General features: G+C 37.7%; 4 protein-coding genes across 4 annotated transcripts; all 4 read left to right on the top strand.

Annotated features, from left to right (window-relative positions):
- Positions 1–1,227: 1,227 nt before the first annotated feature.
- LOC137742193 (uncharacterized) lies at positions 1,228–6,358 on the top strand. Its single transcript, XM_068481984.1, has 3 exons — positions 1,228–1,597; positions 3,023–5,639; positions 5,730–6,358. The coding sequence occupies exons 2-3, from the start codon at positions 3,138–3,140 to the stop codon at positions 6,024–6,026; spliced, it is 2,799 nt and encodes a 932-aa protein (XP_068338085.1). The 5' UTR covers positions 1,228–1,597; positions 3,023–3,137; the 3' UTR covers positions 6,027–6,358.
- Positions 6,359–13,462: 7,104 nt separating this feature from the next.
- On the top strand, positions 13,463–17,300 carry LOC137742226 (serine/threonine-protein kinase BSK5-like). The gene is made up of 10 exons (XM_068482037.1): positions 13,463–13,838; positions 13,945–14,165; positions 14,265–14,400; positions 14,595–14,728; positions 14,808–14,913; positions 15,614–15,699; positions 15,960–16,148; positions 16,269–16,430; positions 16,597–16,710; positions 16,921–17,300. Exons 1-10 carry the CDS (start codon positions 13,757–13,759, stop codon positions 17,161–17,163), a joined length of 1,473 nt encoding a protein of 490 aa, XP_068338138.1. The 5' UTR covers positions 13,463–13,756; the 3' UTR covers positions 17,164–17,300.
- A 3,329-nt stretch (positions 17,301–20,629) lies between these two features.
- On the top strand, positions 20,630–24,067 carry LOC137742450 (serine/threonine-protein kinase BSK5-like). The gene is made up of 10 exons (XM_068482315.1): positions 20,630–20,855; positions 20,960–21,189; positions 21,358–21,493; positions 21,665–21,798; positions 21,884–21,989; positions 22,187–22,272; positions 22,518–22,706; positions 22,855–23,013; positions 23,170–23,283; positions 23,532–24,067. Exons 1-10 carry the CDS (start codon positions 20,783–20,785, stop codon positions 23,784–23,786), a joined length of 1,482 nt encoding a protein of 493 aa, XP_068338416.1. The 5' UTR covers positions 20,630–20,782; the 3' UTR covers positions 23,787–24,067.
- Positions 24,068–25,349: 1,282 nt separating this feature from the next.
- On the top strand, positions 25,350–26,378 carry LOC137743143 (serine/threonine-protein kinase BSK5-like). Its single transcript, XM_068483039.1, has 4 exons — positions 25,350–25,499; positions 25,577–25,741; positions 25,894–26,011; positions 26,206–26,378. The coding sequence occupies exons 1-4, from the start codon at positions 25,350–25,352 to the stop codon at positions 26,376–26,378; spliced, it is 606 nt and encodes a 201-aa protein (XP_068339140.1).
- Positions 26,379–26,401: the final 23 nt, after the last annotated feature.

Raw genomic sequence — 26,401 nt, 5'->3', positions numbered from 1 at the left:
AAAACGTAACTAGCATTCCTCTTCTTTGTAACTGTAACAATAATAAAAGTAATCAAAATAAAACCAAGTTTGTGCATTTTCCTTTTCATAATTACTTAAATGATAATTATTTAGGTATAAATGACATTAATTACTAGTGCAAGGGAATAAGCCATATTTGTTGAGAGCAATCCCTACATATACCATGTTCATGAAGGGCTTTGTGTTAGAAAATTAGAGAAAGATCATGTACACGTGAAAGAACTATTTTAATCTGGTTATTTACAATAGTATAAGACTACTGAGTAGTTTCAAAAATTAAAAATTATCTTCATAAAATTGAATTGTAAACTAAAAAAATCAAACAATAAAGATTATTTAAAAAGACGGCTACTTGCAATACCAGACTAAAATCAAGCCAAAGTAAGGCACTTTGATAATTATGTAAAAACATTACAATTGTCAAATTTTAATCATAGAAAATAGCTAAAAGACAAAAGTTCACAAAGTTATGCACTTTGATAATTGTGTAAAAATATTACAATTGTCAATTTTTTAAAAGAATCATGGAAAATAACTAAAAGACAAAAGTTCACAAGAAAAAACGGAGTAATGGGAAAAACCTAAATTATTATATATTTTTATGAAAATTGGAACAGATATAGCCAATAAAAACAACAATCACCAGAGGGCCTATTCTTAACCTTTTTTATTTTTTTAATTTATTCGATTATCCTTAATTTATTCGATTAAATAACTATAAATTAAAATAATAACTTAAGATTAAAAAAAAAAATTGTAAATAACACTTTTCCCAGAAAATATAAATAAATAAAAACCTCTGCAACCCAGTCAGTAGGGCCCGCGGTTTTTAATCAACCTTTATAATGGAAATCTTCATGATACGAAACGAGATCAACAGGTGGAAAAGTATTAGAAACAAATAAAATAATAATGCATTTCAGAGTGGGACCCAGCAATATACTGTCTCTCTCTCTCTTAGGCGGTAATCCGATGCGACCGCCCGATCACAGCGGGTCTTCCTCTCAGCCGTCCGATGAAAACGATTGCCTCCCTCTCTCCCTCCCCTTGGAATTGGATCCTTTCCGAGGCAAATTTTCGGGATCCTCCTGATCTAATAACACAGACAGTTGAATTTTAATTCAATGACTATAAATAAGAAATTTTTCTAAATTCATAATAATTGTAGTCGTTAGATCAAAATCTAAGTGTGCGTGTTTAGGAGGATCCCAGACTTTGCCTCGGAGAGGATGTAATTCCCCTCCCCCTCCCTCTCTTTAGCTTTGACTGATTGTACCTCACGGCAATAAAATCAGCTCCAGCCAGAAACACCACCACACACTCTCACTCTTAACTCCAGATTCTCTCTCTCTCCTCTGAGCTTCTGAGAGGCGTTGGAGTTTGGGGAAGAGAAAGACGCAAGCATTTCGGATTACGAGGCTGCTGACCTAATGATTCCTCTCCGCCTTTGATTTCTCTGCTTTTTTGTTACCTTTCTGCTCACACAGACCAATGATCCACCGACACTTACTGCTCCGCCCTCGAGCCCGTCGCTGTTCTCGTTAACGGCGGTGCGTCGAACCGAAGATTCACTCCGGTGAGTACTACGCATACGATGCTACTCGTGTGAGTCAGAAATTACGAGACTTTTTTTTTTTTTTTCCTGTTTGTTTACCGAGAAAATGTATGTAAATTTTCTTGCTGTTTCCTTGTTTAAATGCTGGTTTGTTTTCAAGTTTCCGTTTTTCTTCCGCTCGGAAATTGTCGGTTGAAGGATATTCAATTTGCTATTTTGAGAGAAAAAGATTTCCTTTTTATTTATGCTGTGATTCCGTTTCAATTGCCAAATGGGGTTTAGATATTCACTGTTTGGCAGCTGAGAAAGTGAGAAAAATCTCACCTTTTCAGCATTGTGTCCTTCTTTTTCCCCTGTGATTTCCTTCTCATTGCCAAACGGGGCAGACGTGTGTAAAATATTTTGAAATTTGAGAGTGCTCCTTCTGATTGTGGCATAGCTGGCGAGCTTTGTCGTTTCCGCTAGTTCTAGCGGCGACAGTGACGCCAACAACAGGTCGTTTTTACCTTATCATGATTTTTGAGATTGGGGTTTCAAATTTCCATGGACCACCAAAGTTCTTGGTTTTGAATTTCCTTCTCTGCTTTCCCTGTTTGTCAATATGCATCTCCCGATTGTCTTGTTGCATTGAGATTTCAGTTTTGTGCCATGAAAGTCTCTGTTTAATAATATGAATTTAATTGATACACTGTCGATTCGCCTTGTTCTTAACGCAATCGAGTTGTGTGGATGACAATTTTTCGGAATTTTATTTTTCGAAAAGTTACGATATAAAGGCATTATTATGTATATTGCTGATAGGAAAGTGAGATTTTTGAGTTGCCCAATTGTGGATAGCTTTTATTGAGCAGAGGGGACGAATGCATTGTGCCATTTTTGTCCTTGAGACTGTAAGATTTGAGAGCTTGTATTGTTTGACTGCTTGCATGATCTTTTAGCTACTTTGTCGGAATTAAAGTGTGGAATCAAGATTTAGATACCTGTTGTGTTGTGGGTTTTCTGTATTTTCGTTACGGAGTTTTCTGGAAAATAGGATCTCGTTTGTGATAGATTCCGGAGTTTTGATGTTGTTGTGGACTTGTAGTAAATACTGCAATTAGAGTGTTGTTTATCTCCAAATGACAGTAATGTAGTCTAAAATGTCGAGGAAAAGTTACGGGGGAGAGCCTCCACCTTATTCAGGTGGCTTTACTAGGGAGACTTAAACTTAGTTTATTTCTTGTTTAAAAAAGCTGTGACTTTTTTGCTTTGCTTCTTGATTTGTGGAAAGGGTAAAGTTTCAGATGTTGATTAACGAATATAGTTAGTGAGCGGGAATGGCACTTAGCATGTCTATACATGTAGTATTCATGGTGTCATTACCTTCCCTTTAATTTGAATAACCTTGTTTTGGTATTTAAATTTTAGGGCTTCTGTATTCAACTTTCTCTTTGTTTTTACTCTCAGATTGGCCAGCATTCTTGTGAATCAGTGCAACTGTGCACTTGAATAAGAAACATATGGAGCTTCCTTTTAGCAAGAGTATTCACGTACGATAAACCACGACATAGCAGATACTACCATGGATGGCTGCAGAGAATCCAGAAGGAATTCCAACGATCAACAATCTCTAGGAACGTCTGGAAGCATATCATGTCCAACAACTGCAACCATAAACCAAGAAGAGCAGTCCAAATCAAGAAAGGCTAGTTTGTCCTGTGCTGATCTCCATTATGAGATTACAAAAGATGTAAATGGTATCCCACCTAATTCTATTGGGAACCGCCAAAAACAGCGGATTGATAGAAAGAAGAGTGAAGAAGATGAACTTGTTAAGTACATGTCCAAGTTGCCAAGTTACCTTGAGAGAGGTAAAAACCTTCAGGAGAAAGTTTTAAATGTAGGTGTCCTAGACTGGGGACGCCTAGAAAAATGGCAGCATAGACATAAACAGATGCCATTCAGAAGTAGCAGGAATTCACCATCTAGTAGTAATACAACCTCATGTTTTTCGACGGATGAATCATCAACCCATTCTAGCCGAGGCCAGAGTTGTTCTCCTGCTCATCCGAGGGTGCATCGTCCTTCACTGGAATCTCATTTCGTCAAATCTCCAACAGAAGGCCATTCTGAAGTTGTCAACTGTTTTAGAGAGAGGGTTGAAACGTTGAAAGATCTAAAAGGTGGTGGGAGTAGCACCTTGAATGGGCTGGAAAATTTCATTGGAACAGATAAGTCTTTATGCAAAAACCGCCCAGACATCAGGGTGGAACAGTACATGAGAAAAGATTCGGACCCAAAGAGTGAGCCAAAAAAAGGAGTTTTGCGGAATGGCCTGCATGAAACTGCAGCTCATGGTGAATTAATGAAGAAATCAGAGAACTTACATAAATCTTATTCAGAAAGTTCTGAACGAGATATCCCTGAAGGATGCCAGAAAGTTGTTCTGCTTTTGCCAAGAGATTTTCCTGCAAACAAAGATTCTGGTGTTTCCAACCTATCTGATTCAATAAAACTGCTTCATCAAAGAGAAGCAAAAGCAACCCAAGGAAGATTTTCAGATAGACCTAAGGAGGCCTGTCATGCAGAGCTCAGAACTGTTTTGTCACACTCATGCCCTTTTTCTTCTGAAGATGAAAGTCAACACTCTTTGGTAAAACAGCTTGGCTCTACAGATGCTACGAGTATCAGATTGCAATCTAGTGTACCTAGCTCAGCAACACAATCATTTAAAACAGGAACAAGCTCATCGAGAGGCATAAAAGTAGAAGAGAAAAAACCAGCTGTAGCATCCACATCTTCAACTATAAGTGAGCCTTATAAAGGATTGGAACTGAAACCAAGCAAAGCAACTGCTGAAAAAGTAAGGAGCACTTCACCGTTTCGCCGGTTTAGCATTGGTGTGGGCAAGACGGGCAAGAGTTCCAGTTCCAAGGACTGTTCAGATGTACAGCAGCTGAGCTCAACATCTTTTTCGGCCAACCCTGGTTCCGAGAACACTGTGGCTTCCACTTTCACGGATGCTTCAGATGGTGATAAGTCCAATGCCACTGGCAGATCCAAGTCGAGCCCTCTGAGAAGGTTACTGGATCCACTGCTGAAGCCAAAGGTGGCTAACTGCCATCACGTAGTGGAGTCATCAGAGAAAGGTTCCATATCAAAAAATAAGGTGCGCAAATCATCTGAGGGGTGGGTGGATTCTTTGTCTGAGCAGCCAGGGAAGGTAAAACTAGGTATGACTGGTTGTAGGACAATTAATGTCAATGAGTCAGCTATGGTCAAGAAGAGTGGATCCGCAGCAGTTCAAGCTCTTCTACGAGTTGCAGTTAAGAATGGCCAGCCCTTGTTCACATTTGCGGTTGAGAATGACATTGACATACTTGCAGCCACAATGAAGAAGTTAAATACCTCCAAAAATGATGACTGCAGCTGCATCTACACATTCTTCAGCATCCGGGACGTCAAGAAAAAGATTGGAATTTGGATGCATCAAGGCAGCAAAAGCAAGAGTCGTGACTATGTCCGTAATGTTGTTGCTCAAATGAAGGTTGCTGATTCTCAGTTTCCCAATTTGGTCAGATTGGATGGCTTTAGCGTAAGAGAGTTTGTTTTATTCTCTGTAAACCTGCGACAGGCAGATTGTCAAACCTCAGAATTCCAGCCAAATGATGAGCTTGCCGCTGCTGTTGTAAAAATCCCGAAAAAGATCAATCAGCAGTCTACCGCAGTTTGGCGTGACAGGGATAACTGTAGTATATTTCCTGCGGTTGGTTCAGATGAGTGTTTGTCAAGGGTAAGACGGCATTCTTATTCAGGGGAAGCTGTAGACGGTAAGCCTTTTGTTGGTACTCAAGGCCTTATTAGCACAACAGTGATACTTCCTAGTGGTACCCATAGTCTACCAAGCAACGGAGGACCATCATCACTGATTGAACGTTGGATTTCAGGGGGATCATGTGACTGTGGAGGTTGGGATTTGGGTTGCAAACTCAGGATATTTGACAATCAGAATCAAGTCAGCGAGAAAAAATTGACTTCACGTAAAGTTCGCCACATCCCAGATCGGTTTGAGCTTTTTTCTGAGGTATGGTGTTTTCCATTAACCATGGTGACGATCTTTTTGCCTCTATAAACTCCAGCTAATTGTGCCCTTTGCTTTATTTCATATCCACAGGGAGGAATCCAAGAAAACCAGCCTGCTTTTAGTTTGGCCCCATTCAAAGATGGGATCCATTCAGTTGAGTTCAATCCTTCACTCTCAGTCTTGCAAGCATTCTCTATTTGTATAGCAGTATTAGATAGTCGGAATCTATGTGAGTTCTCCGGGTCAAGGAACTCGGTACAAGAGAAACCTTTTGAGGAAACGATGTTAATGCAAAATGATGGATTAAGTGCTCCAAATCAAATGGAAGGGGAAGTTCCTGCAAGATATGCCTCATATCCCCCGCTGTCTCCAGTCGGGAGGGTCTAGTTTTACAGTGATTGCCTCTTGACGTTACGGTATATCTTCATTTGCCCGGGTTAACATTGTAAAAAATCTGCAGTTGGCGCCTTAACCTGTATTGGTTTTTGATTCATGATCCCCGGGAAGATAACAGGAGTCAGTTTCGCAGATCAGTAAATGTCAGAAGCAAAATATGAAGCAATACATATGTATTGTGAGTGAAAGTGTTTAATCTATGTACATGTGCATATAGTGAGTGAATGGTATGTTGCCTTTCACTTGAATTTCAATAAACACAAGTTTTTCCAGTATGGGGTGTAGCCCCTCTTTGAAATGGAAATATGAGGCCAAATATTACTTATTTTCCTTCTCGTTTACTCATTTGGTGTTCTCTCTCTCTCTCTCTCTCATGCGTGAGCCCCCGTGGGTTCACAGAACATCGCACACGTGGTTGCACACACACAAGAGACGCCTGGACGGACACACTCTAATCTGGGGGGCCCGCGTGAATCTTGGGTGTGAAGCAACAACACAAGCGTGACATACATTGCTGAATTTAATGATTAATTATTTGTTCGATGGATTAAGGCAACTTAACAGGTGAATGTACATTGTTGTACAGTAAAACGACTCGTGAAGTAGGCAATAGTGATGGAAGTCGGAACAAAAATGTACAAAAGGCTGAAATAGTGAGTGTGCTGGCTTTTGTTAGGAGTGCCCGCATGGGGCCGGGTGTATTGGAATGGTTGGGGTGCGTTTGAGAAATCGTATGAAACTGGCTTTTCTTTGCAGCACCGGTAAGGAAAACTGGTTTGCTTCTTTTTAAAAGCAGTACAAACTTAGGAAGAAAGCCAGAAGCGAAAGTGAAGGAATTGAACTTAAAACCTCGAGTTCAGTTAACCAATTGAAATGCAAACTCTTTTCTTAGCTCTTTTATGAATAGAAGCTTAAGATAAACGGAATTTCTTTGATGTCTGCCACATCGCCAAAATGACACGGTACTCTCACAAACATTACACTGCGGATGTTGTTGTTGCCTGGTAAGACGGGTTCTTTGGCCCAACTACTAATCACTAGGCCCCCGCATGACCCCACAACATTTAGAGAGTGAGAAACTCTAGCATTTTGCTAGGTGGGTACTACGAGAGACAGTTGAACCCCATACCACTTGGAAGCAAACCAAGGACTTGAACACTAGACGAACAACTCTTAGGTCAAATTTTGTTCTCGATTCCATTTTTCAGTTATATCATTATGGTGTCTCGATTTCATTTTTAAGTTGTTCATATCTTTGGTATACTTAGAACAAAGCAGAATTTTCAGTAAACAGTAATTGTTAAATCTTTTAGAATACCCAAAGCTTGTTGGTAGTCCCACATTGGTGGGGGAAGTCAACATTTGGGGAGCGAAAAACTCTAGCATTTAGCTAGGTGGTGATAACTCATATATTTAATACATTTATACCATCCATTCCTAGTTCCTTTGTGATATTTTTTACTTAAACTAGTTGCATTTTACCCTCTTTTGTGTTAGTGTGCAACTAATCGTATTTTGGAGCTCAGTTGAGAACAAATAAGGCAAAATTATGCTAAAAGTGAAGAATTGAATAAGGATGTTGATGTAGACAAAGAATTAAAAGTGGAAACTGAATATGGTGATGAATATGGCTCTTTATAAGACCAATAACAACAAAAAACGTGGGAATTAAATGCCCAATTACTGGGATGTATTGGCAATCTGTAACAGCCTCTTTAACCTTATAAAACTGAGAATTCCAGCCACTATTATAGAAGCTTCCCCTTGGGGACGCCCATAGCTCTCTCTCTTCTCTTTTTTTGGCCTTTCTTCCAGAAACAAAACCCTATTTCCCTTCATCATCCGCTACCACTGAAGAAACCACGCAGCTGCGCTGTTCTTGGAGAAGTTCAACATCAGAATTACTTCAAGGGGGTTTCTTCTATGAACTTAATTTCACTCATGTTTTTCTTGATATTAATATATTTTGTAATCATGCTGTGTAATTAAGTTCATAGATGGAGATTTCAATGTAGCCTTGCAAACCTATTCTATATTATTAAGTTAAAGTATTCAAATTACCAATCTGTATTATTGTTTCATTCGCTGATTTTATAGTATAATTTGTTTGTTAATCTTAATGTTTGATCACCATTACGGCTGCTTACAGATTATTTGATCAAGGTTATAGTAAACATCATGCTTAATCTTGGTAGACATGTGAATGAATGAAGAAACTGTTATGCATACATCCTGCCATGTGATTTCTTTGGTTCTTTGAAGTTTTCTTGTTCTTAATGGATTTTTAATTGGTAATCTAAGTTGAACATCACAACTAGGCTACAGATTAGGAGTACTTGATCACAACCACACATCAAATGGATGATCATAAATAAGTAAAACGAACCCTAGTTGCAGATTGGAGAGTTGAATGCGTTTTGACTTAAATTTCATGGAATTGGCTTGTAATGGTGAAATCGGTATCCCTAATTCCGTTCCCATCGTTTATGAATTAATCTATCATTCATCTTTATCTTATCTTGCATTTTCATTGTTAGTGAGGATTCACATAAAGTTAGTAATTTGTAGAGTTCTAATCAGTCTCTGTGGTTCGACACCCTTACTTGTGCCATTATACCATCTTTATATTTGCACTTGAAGGGAACACAATAAGTGGGTACTGCGTGAGCGAGTTGAACCCCAGATCACTTGGGAACAAACCAAGGACCTGACCACTAGACGAACAACTCTTAGGTCAAATTTTGTTCTCGGTTCCATTTTTCAGTTGTATCATTATGATGTCTCAATTCCATTTTTAAGTTATTCGTATCCTTGGTATAATTAGAACAAAGCAGAATTTTCAGTAAGCAGTAATTGTCAAATTTTTAAGAATACCCAAAGCTGCGTGTCTGCTAACTCAATTCTTATCCTCCGCAGAATTGCCTGATCGATGTACATCTCAACCACTACTACCAATGAGCACCAGAGAGAAAGATAGCAAGAACAGAGAAGAGCTCGACAAATTCCTTAAGGGAAATTCTGCCAACATTACCACTTGAGTCCGGAAAATGAGTAAATATTTCTTATTGCCCCGTTCTGTTTGACCTTTCCTTGTGGATTGAAACATAGGACAGACGGATCGAAAAGTTTCGAGATAGGAACATAGTTAGCTTAGCAGTATATGGTACATGGATGAGCAGCATAAGCTGAAGATGGCTTTGCTGCTGTTAAGAATTCTAAGTTGTTTCAACAGATGCATTCTCCGTTGTTTAGCGAGGCGGATAAACCTGATCCGTATTATTTCTGGAAATGAAAGTGGATATGGAAGCTAGAGCCTTGTTGCCTAGGAGTCGCCTTTTATTGTTCTCATCATCTTCATCATAAATATGGATTGTAGAATCGAGTAAAGCGGTGACGGATTATGGATGATATCCAAGTCATTGTGTTGGAGCACCAGGTTGTCATGTTTAAAGATTGCTTGAAATTTGGTCCACAAAACACTGAAACAGGCTGTGTGGGTGAAGAATGGGAGGGACGAGAGAGACCATTGCACCTAGGACAACATGGCTTAGTGTTATCTAAGGTCAAATTAACTAGATGAGGAGGGGACATACTAAAATCTCCTTGGGAAGTTAGGGCTGGCATGACCCAATTATGCACTTTAATAATGTTTCTTGTCTGATGCCCATTCAGGAACACCACCCCTTGACTTCCTTTTAAAGTGCTTTCATTTTGTCAAGGACAATTCGTGATTTTACTCGTTTTAGTTTAGGGTCGGTTTCTATGTTATGTACCACTCAGTGTTATATTTGTTTTAGTCGTGAAATTTGATTTTACTAACTATTAGTTTTTGTTTTTTATTTCCAATCTCATTCATTCGTTTTTGTTTCACTTAGTACTAGTTTCGTTGAAAAGTGTTGAAATGATCACTTGGATTGTTAAGAGTCTCATCTCTACCACTTTCTCTATGCGTGCACAAACCCAATGTAAGAGTCTCACTCCTCTTTCCGCGATCAGAAAGTTCACCTGATCCGACTATAAGAGATAAAAATTTCTACCAATTTTTGAACAAAATTTGGAAATAAACAACATAAAAAAATTAAAATTCATAAAAATTCAAACTTCTTTATTTTGGTGTGGAGATTGATTTATTTTTCACAATTCAAAATTTCCAAAATTGTGAATGTCCCATATAATATAAGTCCAATCACCTGTTTTTCTGTAAGTGGATTCTCATATCATCTTGTGTTCATGATGTCTATGAACATCTTTATATATTTGGACAAAAGATCCAAGAAAAAGGACCAATCATTTGGGCTGGTGTACATGGGTGATGTGGAGAAACTTTTACATGGTTCCGGCACAGCTCCAGTAGAATTTGGCTACGAGGTAGCTAGCATAGGTCTAGTGTATTTTTATTAGAATCCGATATGGTGAGAAGAATAATGCAAAATAAACAAGAGTGACGTAGTAACTTATCCACCAACTAGTCATCTTTTAAAAAAAAAAAAAAAAAGAAAGAAATAGACGATGACTTTTCAGAAGTGTGAATAACAACTCACTTAGTTTCTTCCTTTGAATTAAACATTCTTAATGTGTTGAGATTGAGTTTTTTAGGTACATAAATAATCCTTAGGATCTTATCTTAGTTGAGGATTATATGATTGACCTCACGAACCAAATTAGAAAAAAGATATAAATAGTGAAGTAGATGAGTGAATTGGTATGGTCCTTGGTCAGGACAGCTTTTGTAGAATATGTTATTATGTGGTCCATAAGCTAACATGGTCTTGCATTCCCTCAGTCCTTGCATCCCGATATAGAATTTAATATAATTAAGTACATTTCTTAAGGCGATAAAAGAGCTTACATTTCTCCTCATGCTTCCCAAATATTGAGATCATTTGAGAAATTTTACAGCATGTTAATTATATCGTCACGTATCATTATTAGTTTACTTGTTATGATAATAATTATTGACGATATAATTGATATTTTATAACTTAAGTCATAGTATGTAGGTTCAATTCTCAATAAATGTGAGTTTGAACTACATTATTACTAACTCATTGTAAGGCTAAGCTCATTCTCTTCTTCTTAGTGTAAATATTATCGTTTGTTTAAAAATAAAAAGAAGTCATAGTATGTAATTACGAATAAACAAATATACATATACAAACTCAACATCAATGAAATGGTACACTGTAAATCATCAAGGGATGACCCAGTAGTTGATGATGAATTCTAGGTTCGTATTCCATGCGACACAATCTATGTTCGAATCCTAGCGCTGGGAAATCACACAATGTCCAATGAGAGGCGAAATGCATCTGTAAAGCCCCCAGAAGTATGAATTGCCGTGGTTCTTTTTTATTTATTTATTTATTATTTGTTTATTTTTTAAATGATACATTATATGATGGTGTTGCAGATACAGTATTTATGCATTTGTGCTTAATTTTGGAGCATAACAATTCTATTGTTATGTGATATTACTAATTCAAATATTATAAAATATTTCATAATTAAAGCATAATATTAAAAAGCTAAAATATCATCCAATATGTACTCAAATTACTACCACATAACGGTGCGATCCCCACACCGAAATCTTTAGCGTATTGATAGTACTTTAAGGCTGCAAAAAATCTATTTTATATAATAATAACATCAATTATACAACCTTTATTTGTGCACTAGAGGAGCTGGAAAAGTTGGTCAAGAGGATCCTGAAATCAAGTTGAGTGGTTTCTTCATCATTTGAGGCATGTCTGGCTATCATACTGCATTATGCTTTTAGTTTCATAATTTATGAGCACCAAATTATGGCTAATTGTGCTGTTTATTTGCATTGCTGAACTGTCCAATTTCATTTCTTTGATTATCCTTGGGAAAGCAATGTGAAATTTTATAAGTAATGGAAATACAATTACATGATGTTACCAGTTCATATGTTGTAATATAGATGAACGATATGACTGCTGTATCACAAATCTAAAAGTGCAGATTCCTTGATAAAATTCTCTTAATAACTACATAAATTGTAGACCCGCAAACGTCCATTCACGCTACACATTTATTTTGGTTTACAATTCCACTAATGTCATTTATCATTTGTTGAATCTTTGACCTCATTTCAACTTATTTCCAACGAGAGATACTTGGATTTCACATATGAATTATAGATAAAAGCGAGAACTAAATCAAAACCAAACATAGCAAAAATAGTTCGACTTACCCTTTTTTAACTAAAACGATCATCGAGATTGTCACAACTCCTTATTTAGTCCAAATTAGAAAGTGATGCCAATCTCATATATCACTTTGGATAAAAAGACGATACTTACTACTCAGTTTAATTGTTTTAAAGATTTAGATCCCTCAGTTGTACATATTATGAAAAAAACATTATGATAAAAAATGCAGATCTATATATAAAGCCCGCAGGGTTTTTGAACAGTGGTTTTTTGGGTCACAGGCTTCACTAAAAAAATTGAATAGAAATGCCTCTCAAACAAAGAACTTCAAAAGCAGCTCAAAATAGTGCATTAAATGTAGCAGAGGTATTTTCATCATATAAACAGTGATAAACAATGCTTTTAATATTTAACTTTTTCTGTACAGTGTTTTTTATTTTTATTTTTATAATTAGTACCTTATAATGGACTAGTTAGCAATAATATGATTTAATAAGTTGTTTATTAAATATTATTTTCTCTAATAGTAGTGTAAATTCAATATAATGTATATCGAAATTAAAAGACCGATTTTATTATGTTGATTCAACTTCTTTAATTAGTTTATGAGCGATTTCTTATATCAAGGTTCAATATTATTCATTTAAAATATGTAAATTGTGCGTCGCACGCTGTACATGCATAAAGCTAGTATAAATTAAGTCGGTTGATGCCTTTGCACTAAATTCGAATTCCAGTTTTGTTCTTTTGTTTATTAGACCAATCCAGAATATAATTTTATTGAAACAAAAAGCAAAAGAAAAAAAAAAATCAAAGCAAAAGAGGAAAAAAGTAACGAAAACGATGATTAAACAGATAAAAGGCAAAAGGGCAAAAGGGCAAAAGAATAAAAACGAAAAGAAAAAACGATGAGCCAGAAAGAGATGCAGAAAACGAGGGAAAGCAAGGCGGAGTGGTGAGAGAAAGAAACACAGAAAAACGAAGAAAACATTGGATCCAAAAAGTTACTTTTGGGTTTAAATAATTTTCAGAGGCAGATTGTTTGGCTGTCTTTTTCATTCTTTTTGTTTGTACGGTCACGGTTAAATCACATTAATATTTTATATTAATTTTTTTACAAAGATAATAAGATAAAAAACAATAAAAATATAAAATGTTAACGTAATTTAAACGTGATAGCACAAATTAAAGTGAATGAGAAAGACACCCAAACAGAACGCCAGCCAATCTGCCTCCATAATTTTCTCACTTTCTCTCCTTCCAAACACCCCAAAAATTAAAAATAAAAAGATAGAAAAATGAAAAATGCAGCCTCACTTGAATCCATCTTTCTTCTTCTCCATTCTCCCATCATCCTTACCCTATCCATCATTCATTCCATCTCTCTCTCTCTCTCTCTCTCTCTCCACAAAACCCTTCTCAAACCCTCTCTCTATAGTCTCCAGGAAAGTGATAGAGAGAGAAGTCTAACTTTCTAGAGAGAGAAGCTTACACACAGAGGCATTTCCAGCTGTTTTCTCTCTCTAGGATTGGATTCATCAGCCAATGGGGGCTCGTTGCTCCAAGTTTTCCCTCTGTTTCTGGCCGTCCAATATCAAATCCAATCTCGACGACCCTTCAGACCCAGGTGAGCTTTTCTTGTTTTCACTCTTTTCATGTTAAGTTTTCAACTTTTTTTATTTTTCGTCACTTTCCCGAGAAAATTTCATATTTTTCGTCTCGGTGAGGTGCAGAGAATGGGAACAAAAATGAGAAGGACATGCTGCTCGTGTTCAGCGAGTTCAGCCTGGAGCAACTGAAAGCTGCCACGTCAGGATTCTCGTCGGAGAACGTCGTCTCCGAGCACGGGGAGAAAGCTCCCAATGTGGTATACAAAGGGAAGCTCGAAGACGGCCGGTGGATCGCCGTTAAGCGCTTCAACCGATCAGCTTGGCCTGATTCGCGCCAATTTCTGGTAATTTTGCAAGTTGACTAAATTTTTCATTTTTCTTTTTTGGTTTCTGCTGTTGGGATTCTGTTTGTGAAAATATGTAGTGGGTTTTGTTGGTTGCAGGAGGAAGCTAGAGCTGTGGGGCAGCTGAGGAACGAGCGGTTGGCGAATTTGTTCGGGTGTTGCTGTGAGGGCGATGAGAGATTGCTTGTGGCTGAGTTTATGCCTAATGAAACTCTCTCTAAGCATCTCTTTCATTGTAAATTACCCTCTAATTTAAAACTCCTTTTCGGTTTTAATCTTGATTTCGTTTTGCTAAATTTGGATTGTTTTCGAGATTTTGTCAACTTTTAGTGCATTTGTTGAAGTAGTCAAATTCAACCATGGCTTACTTGAGCTGAAATAAAGAAGAGTTCAGAAATTGATTAGATTGGTTGAATTAAAATGTTGTAGGGGAGGCTCAGCCGATGAAATGGGCAATGAGGTTGCGAGTGGCTTTGTATCTTGCGCAAGCTTTAGAGTATTGCAGCAGTAAAGGGCAGGCATTGTACCATGATCTGAATGCTTATAGAGTCCTCTTTGATCAGGTAGCAGCTTTTGATCCTTTTGAAATTCTTGTAATCTTTTGTTGGTACTTCGTTACATTGGTGAATACTTGACGTGCAGGATGCGAATCCTAGACTCTCCTGCTTTGGCCTGATGAAGAATAGCAAAGACGGCAAGAGCTACAGTACAAACCTGGCTTTCACCCCTCCAGAGTACTTGAGGACAGGTAATTAATACGTTCATTTCTTCGGCCGATGGGATACAATATTTATCAGACTTACACTACGTTTAATAGGAGGAAGATGATGAGGGTAAAGTGAGAGGAAAAAATGACCTTTATCTTCCCATGTGATTTACCCCATGGTCCCCATTTATCTTCCTGTTTTTGCCTCCTCTCCACGAACATAGTTTTGTCGCGTCTTCCAATGTAAATTACGAAGGCCATATTTTTTCCTAGAGTGAAAATTTGTGTCTTTCTCTTCAAAGATTCTCCTTTATGCAAAACAACTGGAGGGGAAAAACAAGTGAGGATGCTATACAAACCTCAACTAATGAGTTACTGGAATTCCTTTTAATGCATTTTATCTTAGTGACTTAAAAAGTCGCCACCAATACTGATTATTCAACTAGGGCTGCCGGAGTAGTGGCCTTTGGGGCTGGATATGTGTGTCTGTTATTCACGATCTCTTTTGCATATTTCTTTATCCCCTCAAAGAAATAAGTTTTGAACACGTCAAGTCCTTAGTTGTGCTATTGTATTGATTGCTAATTTTCAACATACTATATAAATACATTAAGAGGGATCTGGTATCATTTGCACGAGCAGAAAGGGCTTAATGCTTCTACATTTTTAAGTGTGAGTTTGAACACATTTATTGAGGCAATAAACGTCTTTAGTGAAGCTAATTCTTATCTCTGTTTGGCAGGAAGAGTGATACCAGAAAGTTTAGTTTACAGCTTTGGGACCTTATTGCTTGATCTGCTCAGTGGAAAACATATCCCCCCTAGCCATGTAACTTTTCTTTTTTTTATCTTTGATATAATTCTGGTGGATGGTTGCTCATTTTTCTCGACATCCTGTGGAAAGGCCTACAAAAGTAACTTGTTTAAAATTTCTCTAAGTTAAATCTATCTGGTAGTGTTGCAGAATTTCCTGATTATGTAATTGGCGTATAATTTTTTTTGAAATAGATGGTAATTATAATTCCATTGAAACAAGATTGTCATATTAAGAAGCTTCTGGCTAATAATCACCGATTTTCTTTCTGGAAGGCACTTGACCTGATACGGGGCAAAAACTTTTTGATGCTGATGGACTCATGCTTGGAAGGTCATTTCTCAAATGATGATGGAACTGAGCTAGTGAGGTTAGCTTCACGGTGCTTGCAGTATGAACCTCGTGAGAGGCCAAATGCCAAGTCTCTTGTGACTGCTCTCATTCCTCTTCAAAAAGAAACTGAGGTGCGCTGATGCAAAAATGATTTGATTTCTTCTCTCTGTTTTGCAAACCTATTTTACAGTAACCCTGCAAATAGAATACCATGACGGTATTATGTAATCTCAAGTAGTGGTTTGTAGCAGGTTCCATCATATGTTTTGATGGGTATTCCACACGGAAATGCGCTTCTAAATCAGACATCGTTGTCACCTCTAGGTGAAGCTTGCTCGAGACTGGATCTTACTGCAATACATGAAATATTGGAGAAGCTTGGATACAAGGATGATGAGGGGGTTGCAAATGAAGTCAGTGATCCTTAATTCTATCTTTTATGTGTTCTCTTTTCTGACATCTACCAGCCATTATTATTTTCTTTTTGGTCATCAATTTATGCCTCAGTTATGTGTGTGAGCTACTTTTTATGTTGGTTTTTGTGTAATGCACCGCGCTTAGTTTGAAGTTACCATGCAGCTTTCTTTCCAAATGTGGACAAATCAAATACAAGAAACGTTGAATTCTAAGAAGCGTGCAGATGCTGCATTTCGAGCCAAAAATTTTGCTACTGCCATAGATTCTTACACAGAAGTAAGGCACAAAATTAAGATTACAAAATCTGCTGGTCTTAACTTCTGTCATGAGAATCCATATACATACTGATCAATACTTGTGATATTGGAAACACGTTCATTTAGTTGAAAGCTTTAGCGATATATGATTTCAGTGAACTTTCATGATTACAAAGATTGGATGTGCTTCTCATCTTACTCCCAAGTGGATCTTTGTTACTTATTGCAGTTCATCGATGGTGGCACAATGATATCCCCAACTGTGTTTGCTCGACGTTGCTTATGTTACTTGATGAATGACATGGCACAAGAAGCTCTTGGAGATGCAATGCAGGCCCTAGTAATAAACCCCGAATGGCCAATGGCCTTCTATCTTCAAGCGGCTGCACTAAAGAGCCTAGGGATGGACAATGATGCGCAGGAAACGCTACAAGACGGATCATCCTTGGAAGCCAAAAGAAACAAAAACTGAAACTGTATAGGTGTTTTCTCCCTCTTCTTTCATTTAAATTTGTATCTAGTTTTCTTTCCCACTTTGGCATTTGGTCTTGGTGTTTCTTTTTCTTGTATTTTGATACATAGGAATCAAGTTTCTTGTTTGTTTCCTTATGTAAGATGTCTTTTGGATCAATATGTTTACCTCTTTAATGATCCGAGAAAAATTCATTTTTTCGACAAAACAAAAAACGAAATAGTTATCGTTTCACGCCCTTGGGTACGTGGCTCGAAGGCTTGGAACAAGCTTGCTTGGCCCAACATGCTAAACCCTATTTTACTTAACACACACCCCATACCCGTAGTTACAGTGTACAAATAATTGATCTTGATCCCCCATCTTTCTGAAAGAGTACCTATCATACAGCCATCTCAGATGACAAGTCAGCGCAAAATCCATGTCAGCAGTTGCCCGACTCATTTAGCTAGTGTTTGACTATTATAGTTGTTAAAGGTGTGATTAGTTAGAAGATTAGAATTATCACACTCGGCATGTATTCTGTGCAGTTTCATGTATGCTTTATTTCTAGTTTTGTCCATTCTTCTTTGACATCTTACCACTCTTCTGTGAGGAAAACTTGGGCAGGATTTTGCTTGCCATTGTATCTTGCCCAGTAGCATTACAGTCAACCGTTAAATCACAACTCGTCACATGGCAAGTCTTAAGTATAATCTTTTATTATTTTTTTTATATTCTAAACTCTCATGGTTGTTTTTCCTACTAACTAATGCGCACCATGAAATTAATCTGATGGTTCATTTTTTTTCCTCCCCTCCTCTCTCTCCTTTTTCTTCCCAAATTTTCTCTACCGTCTTCTTCCCCACTCCGTCTTTCCTTTCCCCACCCTATCTTTCCTTTGTTCTGCAGAACCAAATGATTAATTGCTGTTGTTTGTTTATTTTTTGGCAACTCGGCTATTTTCAACGGATGAGGATCCCATCTGGATCCAAATTGTGGGGATCTTAAGGATCCTTACATTCTAGTCGTTCCTGGTATATTGTAGGGTCAGTTTTCGTCAGGTATTATTTGTGTTTAATTTAAAATAAAAAAATTCAAATGATTTCTGATCACACGATATATAATGAATGACTAGGATGTGAGGATCTCTAGGATCCTCACCATTTAGATCCAGATGGGATTTAAATCCATTTTCAACTAATGTTTCTGTTGTGAATTTAGCAGGGTTGTCAAATCTAAATTATTTCTTTTAAATTACAATATTCAAAAGGAGATGAGCGCAGAAATATCATCGGTTGTATATAAGAATCTCTCTTACAAGTGACCGTACGTGTGTGTGTGTGTGTGTAAGATGGATGGGTCCATTCCATGGACTACAATGCACTACAGATGGCTCCTCGTTTTCTTTTTGGAGTCGGAAAATGAGAGAGAAATCTCACAGAACGTTGGCAAGGCTTTTGCATATTGCGCGTTCTCGTGGACGCAGAAATTCGAATGGGACAATAAGGACCTAAAAAAGTCAATATTAAACTATAGGACCTCTAGTCTAGTGGCATTTTTAATTTTCTTAGAAGATATCACGAATCCCTATCTTCGTTTTGTTTTGTTTTAATATGGTATTTGCGACTAATTTTATTTATTTATGATTTCATGTTTGAAAATATGACAATTATTAAAAGCCAAGATAGAATTTTGGCAATCTTAGGATTGAACTCTTTTCACTCGTGTTATTGTAGGGGATCTAACTCTTTTTACTTGTGTGTTCTTGTGGGGGTGTGCTATCCGCACATCTTTTTTTTTTTTTACTTACACACTTCTTATAATTTCTGTCTTTTAATCTTCTTTAATTCATCTGATCCGATGATCGAAAATTAAAAGAATGTATAAGAAGGAAAAATAAGTGTGTATATCACATCTCTTATTATAATGGGCTAATAAAAATAGCGATAATTTTCGCTATCAAAATAATGAGAATATAAAACATTCTCACAAAAAAATGTGGATCTACTCTCTTGATTTTCTATTAAGAGGATTTCTCTCTCACGTACTAGTGAGTCATTTTCTCTCAAACTCTCAAGTTTTTCTCCAAGTGAGGATTTGTTTAGATTGTCTTTGACATGGTGAGGCATTTGTCAAATTGTAGCCGCACAAAGAAGAGAAAAACCCTTTTTGTTTCTGCTACCCATTTCCTCCAAAATCTCCCCTACACTTTTCTTCATTCCTTTTCAATATTTAAGAAATCATTTTCTTATTTTTCTCTCATACTAAGAAGAGATAACCTGTCATGTCATTCAAATACAACACGCCAACTGCAATTAGCTATTAATTCCACTTTATCTAGATATTATGTGACATGTACTGAGTTGTTCGTTAACACAAACAAAGTAAAGTGGAATATGTGTGACTGTTTGAGTTTCATACATAAGACAACATGCTTTAATACTATGAAAAAAGTTAAGATTATATTATAAAATCAATTGGTCATAATAGAAGTAGCCAATTTACTTATAAACTCGAGTAAATTGTAGTTATGGTCTCTTAACTTTAACTCGATTGGAGCAATGGTCCATCAACTAAAAATCCATTACCACTGTTCCCTCAACTCATCAAAACGTAAAGCTATGGTCCCTCAACTAAAAATCCATTACCATTGGTCCCTCAACTTTAATTCAATTAGAAAAATGATTCCTTAACTCTAACCTAATTGTAGCAATGATCCTTCCAACATAACTCGTTTTGACAAAAATTTTGACGTAGTTGACAAAAAAGACCATAATTACATACTTTGATGAGTTGAGAGACCCTAATTGTATAAATGGTTATCCCAACATAACTTATTTTGATAAAATTTTAACGAAATTGATGAAAAGGACTGTTACACATTTTGATAAGTTGAGGGACCAATGGTAATGAATTTTTAGTTAAGGGATCATTACTCCAATTTGATTAAAGTTGAAAGACCATTGCTACAATTTACTCTATAAACTCATGTAAAATCTCTCGTTCTATTCAATGTAGAATTCATTCTCAACGATATCATAAATATGAAAGAAAATACCATAATTACATACATTGATGAGTTGAGAGACCCTAATTGTATAAATGGTTATCCCAACATAACTTATTTTGATAAAATTTTAACGAAATTGATGAAAAGGACTGTTACACATTTTGATAAGTTGAGGGACCAATGGTAATGAATTTTTAGTTAAGGGATCATTACTCCAATTTGATTAAAGTTGAAAGACCATTGCTACAATTTACTCTATAAACTCATGTAAAATCTCTCGTTCTATTCAATGTAGAATTCATTCTCAACGATATCATAAATATGAAAGGGTTGTGTGTGAACAAAAAACTTGTATAGTGTCATAGGGTTGTGTGTGTGAACGAAAAACTTCTAGTGTCATGAAACAGTACTTTTGTTTAATTCGGATGGAAATTTCTCCTTGTTGACTTTGCGCTGTCCCGACCGAAGTCGATGCGAAAACCGCGTGGTGGCTTCCTCTACAAATCATATACTGCCGCTGCAAAGTGGCAGCAGAAGCAGAGACGTACGCCAAACTTTTTAGAGAGAGAAAGCCGCACGGTTACATATTTCAGAGCGTTTCTCACTAGATTTTGATTCCTCGGCCAAATGGGAAACGTTTTCTGCCTTTGCTTCCGGCCGCACAGCACCATATCAAATTTCGATGACTCGTTAGACGCAGGCGAGGCGTTGTCCTGTTGATTCTTTTACACTTTCCAATTTTTTTTCCGTCACTTTCCCGGGAAAATCCCTACTGTTTTCTTATTTTTCATGTATGAAATGCAGAGAATGTGGGGAGAGACCAAGTGGACTCTCTGTCTCCGGTGCCGGGGTTCAGTGAGTTCAGCCTGCACCAGCTGAGAGCTGCCACGTTGCAGTTCTCGTCGGAGAAAGTTGTCTCCAAGCATGGCGAGAATGCTCCGAATGTGGTCTACAAAGGCAAGCTCCAAGACGGCCGCTGCATCGCCGTTAAGCGTTTCAGCTGCTCCGCTTGGCCCGATTCCCGCCAATTTCTGGTCAGTTTGACAGTTAGACTAAATTTTCTTTATGAAATTTGTGCATTGTAGTATTATAGTCCGGCTATGAAACGAACATCCGTCCTTTATTATGTGCTGCGCAAATAAAGAACCGACGTCCTGCACAGAGAATTTCGGTGTAATAATATGTGTTGTGTATGGTTATAGGAGAAAGCTAGAGCTGTGGGGCGGCTGAGGAACAAGCGTTTGGCGAATCTGATCGGGTTCTGCTGTGAAGGGGATGAGAGATTGCTTGTGGCAGAGTTCATGCCTAATGGTACTCTCTCCGAGCATCTTTTCCATTGTAAGTTCCACTCTAATGTTAAAAAGTTCTTTTCCTTTGCTAGTCTGATCTTTTATTACAAAATTTGGTTTATTTCTATGATTACCGTCGAGATTTTTACTTTTCGGGTGTTGTTAATTGTATGGATAGAAGTAGACAATTTAATTATTGAATCGGTTATAACTGGTGTAGGCGAGAACCAGCCTATGAAATGGGCAATGAGGTTGCGAGTGGCTTTGTACACGGCGCAAGCTTTGGCATACTGCAGCAGTAAAGAGCGGGCATCATACCATGATCTTAATACTTGCAAAGTCCTGTTTGATCAGGTAATCAATGGGGGTGGTTTTATCTTTTACAAGCTATAAGTAGTTTTTTGATGGTCTTTCCTTACACTGAGTCAGCACTCGACAGGAATTAAATCCCAGACTCTCCTGCTTTGGACTTATGAAGAATATAAAAGATGGCCAGAGTTATAGTACCAACCTCGCTTTCAACCCTACCAAATACGCGAAGAAAGGTAACGCCTTAATAGCTTTATCCAATCGAGAAAAGTATTCAATCTTGTAATGCATACACTGTTTGGTAGAAGGTGGGAGGGGAGGGGAGGGAAAGTAAGAGATTATAGCTTCTATATCGGTATGCATGAGTAGTGAATAAAATTTCTGAGGCAACGAAGCCCGTGCTGGAGCTAACTTATAGCTTTCTGGTTGGCAGGAAAAGTGATACCAGAAGGTGTGGTTTACGGCTTTGGAACCCTATTGCTTGATCTTCTCAGTGGTAGACGTATCCCACCAGCTCATGTAATTTTCCTTTTCCTAATGTCTTTCATTGAGGTGGATTGTTGTTCTGATATTGTTCTTCAAATCCAGTGGAAAGTTTATGGCTTATAAATGTAACTTGTGTTCTAAAGCGCTCCAAGTTAAAGTTATTTGCTTGTTTTTCATTATCTGCATTGCCAGATTAAATAATTGGCTCTAAATATTCATGAATTGGATTGTCATTGAAAATCTCGTGGCTAAATTATTTTCAATTTTCTTTCTGCCAGGCGCTTGACCTCATACGCGATAAAAGTTTGTTGATGCTGTTGGACTCGTGCTTAGAAGGTCATGTTTCAAATGATGACGGAACTGCGGTGGTGCAGTTAGCTTCACAATGCTTGCAGTCTGAACCTCATAAGAGGCCAAATATCAATTCTCTTGTGACTTCCCTTGTCCCTCTTCAAAAAGAAATTGAGGTATGCAGGCTTTATTTAATCGGGAATGGTCATTCTTTAGTGTACGCTTTGAAATTTGATTTGGTATCGCGTCTGTTGCAAAAGCTGATAAGCATCAATGCTGCATATGCAATACGAGTATATCCTCTCATGTAGTAGTTTTTCACAGGTTCCGTCATATGTTCTGATGGGTACCCCCGATGGAAATGTGCCCCCAAAACCGATATTGCTGTCACCTCTAGCTGATGCTTGCACAAGATTGGATCTTACAGCAATACATGAGATATTGGTGAAAGTTAGATACGAGGACGATGAAACTGGGCACGAAGTTAGTGATCTCAATTCCAACTTCTGAATATTCTATTTTGCGATATCTGCCAAGGGAGAAAAGAACTGTCTTTCTTGCAGTGATCACTTACGTTTATTACCAAACGTTTAATGCTAAACTATGTTTAACGCACGGCCCTTTAAAACTTCCTCGCAGCTTTCTTTCGACATGTGGACAGAGCCAATGAAGGAGGCATTAGATTTTAGGAAGAGGGGTGATGCTGCATTCAAAAAGAAAGACTTTGCCACCGCAATAAGTTCTTATACAGAAGTAAGTCACTAAACTTGAACCGCAAAACTATCTTGTCATAATTTCTGTAATCTCCAGATATATTGGAAAGGCATTGATTTAGTACTATATCATCCATCATGATCAGCAGTGGGGTTATGAAAATTTAAGCTCTGATCACTTAAAAAATTACCTTTGCCAGTTTAGTTCTAGCATATTAAATTATAGATACAGGGTAGGTTGGATTCACTTATCATCTTAGTTAGTGAATCTCCTTATTTTCGTTGCAGTATTTTGATCGTGTGAATGGGAAATCGCCAACTATGTTGGTTAGACGGTGCCTGTGTTACTTAATGAGTAACAGGGCAGAAGAAGCTCTTCAAGATGGTGATGAAGCCCTAGCACTAAAGCGTGAATGGCCAACCGCCTTCTATCTTCAAGCGGCAGCCCTAAAGAGCCTAGGGATGGACAATGATGCCGCGGAAATTCTAAGTGTTGGCGCATCCTTGGAAGTAAAGAAACTAGATAAGCTGAGAAGTGAATAGGTGTTTCCCCGCTTCTTTCATCTAAACCTGCATCTATTTTATCGATTCCCTCTTCGGCATCTTAGTTTCTTCTGATCTAGCATGAAAGGATTGGCCATAAAAATCATTATGATGTATATTTTCATTTATTTTGATCTGAAGCATCCTGTGGTTATATAGAAAAATTGTACTAAAAAATTAGTTGTTATTTCCTCTGCAGTATATGGTCAGATGCTGATGTTGTATCTTGTATATAAATTTTGAATATTTCATTGTGTAAAATATCATCCTGATTATATTCATTTTAATACTGTACATTACTCCGAGCGCTTTGTTACCAATGAGGACGAACAACGAAATAAGATTACTGAATGTTCTCGTTCTCCGGTTGCTTGAGACAACGAAATAAGGAAGAACACCTGAGTTCGAATCTCCTATTGCGCAGTTTAGAATCGTAGTTCACCTCTGTAAAAAATTGTAGAAATTAAAAGACAAGAAACCAAAGGTGACCACATTGTTAGGGGCAACTTAGACCGTTCAAGCTAATTCGTTTTACCTTCACTTGTATGAGTTGATCCGTTTAAATTACAACATTGGTTAGAGAGGCTCAAGATCTTTTAAGCCCTTAACACAAGACGTTCATCTTTAATGTGAAAAAACTCTTAGCACGTCCCCTCATGTGTATGATATCTTAAGCCTAACACGTGTTCAGTTTTTAATAACAATGAGAGATTGTTTGGCTTTGTACGTGGATAGCTTTTGATACTAGGTTAAAATGTGAACATGAAATCGAAAACCAATTGTCAATAGGCAGATAGTCTTTTAATACCATGAAGGAGATACATAATAGTATTATCGTGTATCACAACATGGTCGAAATCATCGTGCAACTTACAAGTTGGCCGAACAGTAATTCCGGAAATACGGGCATAGCTAGGGTTTTGAAACTTTAACGAAACAGAATAGCAGTTCACTACGAATCATGAATTTCTCCGGCCCGTCCCCACGCAAGTTATACCTCAGATGACTTGTCACGGTTAATGGTGACCATGAATTTCTAGTCCCTCCTATTTCCACAGTTCTCCCCTTAGTCTTGGGGAAGACCTCCTCCCTTAGTCTCCTAGCACTAGCCAGGAAACTGCATAGAAATCAGACCAAAAGAAAAGAAACGTGAGTAGAGAGACAAGCACACAAAAACATTTCTTCACTTCAGCCAATGGCAATCAGCATCAACATCTTTGGACTAGTAGCTCTACGCGAGATCCATGGTCTTTCGTTTAGCGTGTTAATTTACATCTTTCTATTTGCTAGGAAGAATGATACCGGAAACTTTGGTTTACAACTTCGGGACCCTATTGCTTGATCTGCTCAGTGACAGACATATCCCCCCCAAGTCATGTAATTTTCCCTTTCCTTCTTATGCTACGTGTGACTTGTGCTCCAAGTAAGCTATCTGATTGTGTCACATCAAGTAATTCGGTTTTAATCAAACCAGTTTGTAGTAATGCAAAACGTCTTAAGTAATTCCTAATTTTCTTTCTGCAAGCGACTTGAACTCATACGCGACAAAATTTTCTGATGGTGATGGACTCATGCTCTGAAGGTCATTTATCAAACGACGATGGAACTGAGCTGGTGCATTCAGCTTACAATGCTTGCAGTACGAACCTCGTGATAGGCCATATTTCAAGTCTCTTTGTGAATGCCCTTGTTCCTCTTCAACAACAAACTGAGGTATTTGAAAACTTGATTCGTTTTGCGAAGTTGATTTGCTTCTGCTGCAAATAGAATATCAATCTAGTGGTTTGTAGGAGGTTCCATCATACGTTTTGATGGGTGTTCCGCATGAAAATACTCAACAAAAGCACACATTGTTATCACCTCTAGGTGAAGCTTGCTCGAGTTTGGATCTTGCAGAAGTACATGAAATATTGTTGATTCTTGGATACAAGGACGACGAGGAAGCTGCAACTGAAGTTAGTCATCCTCAATTCTGAATTCTCCGTCTTTCATTTTCTGACATTGACCGCAGGGGTGGGGAAGAACTTTTGTTGGTCTTCAGTTTTCTGCCTAGCTTTTGTTTATCTGCAAACTTTCTATGTTGGATTTGTTTGGTGTTACTTTGCAGCTTTCTTTCCAAATCTGGACCAGCGAAATGCAGGAAAGACAGCGCTGTAAGAAGCATGGGGATGCGGCATTTCGAGCAAAAGACTTCACGGCCGCAATAGATTCTTACACAGAAGTAGGTACCTTCATTGTTATGTCTTAGAAATTGAGACATGCCAAAATTCATGCTGATATTCGTTGCACTGACATATGATTAAAGTTGCGACTTTGCATAACGTTCACTGGCATTAGACATAAATAGGGAAAACGATTGGATCGGTTTTCCTTTCTTGCTTCTTATTGATGTTCATTCATCGTGACAGCATTGAACCAGGAACGTTTCAGTCGGGAACCTTTCAATCGGGAACTTTGTTTGCTAGACGGTGCATATGTTACTTGATGAGTGATATGGCACAAGAAGCTCTCGGAGACGCTATGCAGTCCCTCGTACACCGCCCTGCATTGCTTACTGCCTTTTATCTCCAAGTGGCTGCCTTTAAGAGCTGAAGGAACTCTAAAAGTTGGTGCAT

The sequence above is a fragment of the Pyrus communis genome, chromosome 8 (assembly GCF_963583255.1).
Source record: "Pyrus communis chromosome 8, drPyrComm1.1, whole genome shotgun sequence".
NCBI lineage: Eukaryota > Viridiplantae > Streptophyta > Magnoliopsida > Rosales > Rosaceae > Pyrus > Pyrus communis.
Note: the sequence above shows the minus strand (reverse complement) of the source record. Positions and strands in the feature narration are given on the sequence as shown.

Excerpts from the sequence above, each read along its gene's own strand:
- LOC137742193 (XM_068481984.1), top strand. The coding sequence starts at position 3,138 with ATGGATGGCTGCAGAGAATCCAGAAGGAATTCCAACGATCAACAATCT. Across the intron at positions 5,640-5,729 it reads GGTTTGAGCTTTTTTCTGAG|GGAGGAATCCAAGAAAACCA; the intron begins GTATGGTGTTTT and ends TCATATCCACAG.
- LOC137742226 (XM_068482037.1), top strand. The coding sequence starts at position 13,757 with ATGGGGGCTCGTTGCTCCAAGTTTTCCCTCTGTTTCTGGCCGTCCAAT. Across the intron at positions 13,839-13,944 it reads CGACGACCCTTCAGACCCAG|AGAATGGGAACAAAAATGAG; the intron begins GTGAGCTTTTCT and ends GGTGAGGTGCAG. Across the intron at positions 14,401-14,594 it reads CTCTAAGCATCTCTTTCATT|GGGAGGCTCAGCCGATGAAA; the intron begins GTAAATTACCCT and ends AAAATGTTGTAG.
- LOC137742450 (XM_068482315.1), top strand. The coding sequence starts at position 20,783 with ATGGGAAACGTTTTCTGCCTTTGCTTCCGGCCGCACAGCACCATATCA. Across the intron at positions 20,856-20,959 it reads CGATGACTCGTTAGACGCAG|AGAATGTGGGGAGAGACCAA; the intron begins GCGAGGCGTTGT and ends TATGAAATGCAG. Across the intron at positions 21,190-21,357 it reads CCGATTCCCGCCAATTTCTG|GAGAAAGCTAGAGCTGTGGG; the intron begins GTCAGTTTGACA and ends GTATGGTTATAG.
- LOC137743143 (XM_068483039.1), top strand. The coding sequence starts at position 25,350 with ATGGACTCATGCTCTGAAGGTCATTTATCAAACGACGATGGAACTGAG. Across the intron at positions 25,500-25,576 it reads CTCTTCAACAACAAACTGAG|GAGGTTCCATCATACGTTTT; the intron begins GTATTTGAAAAC and ends AGTGGTTTGTAG. Across the intron at positions 25,742-25,893 it reads ACGAGGAAGCTGCAACTGAA|CTTTCTTTCCAAATCTGGAC; the intron begins GTTAGTCATCCT and ends GTTACTTTGCAG.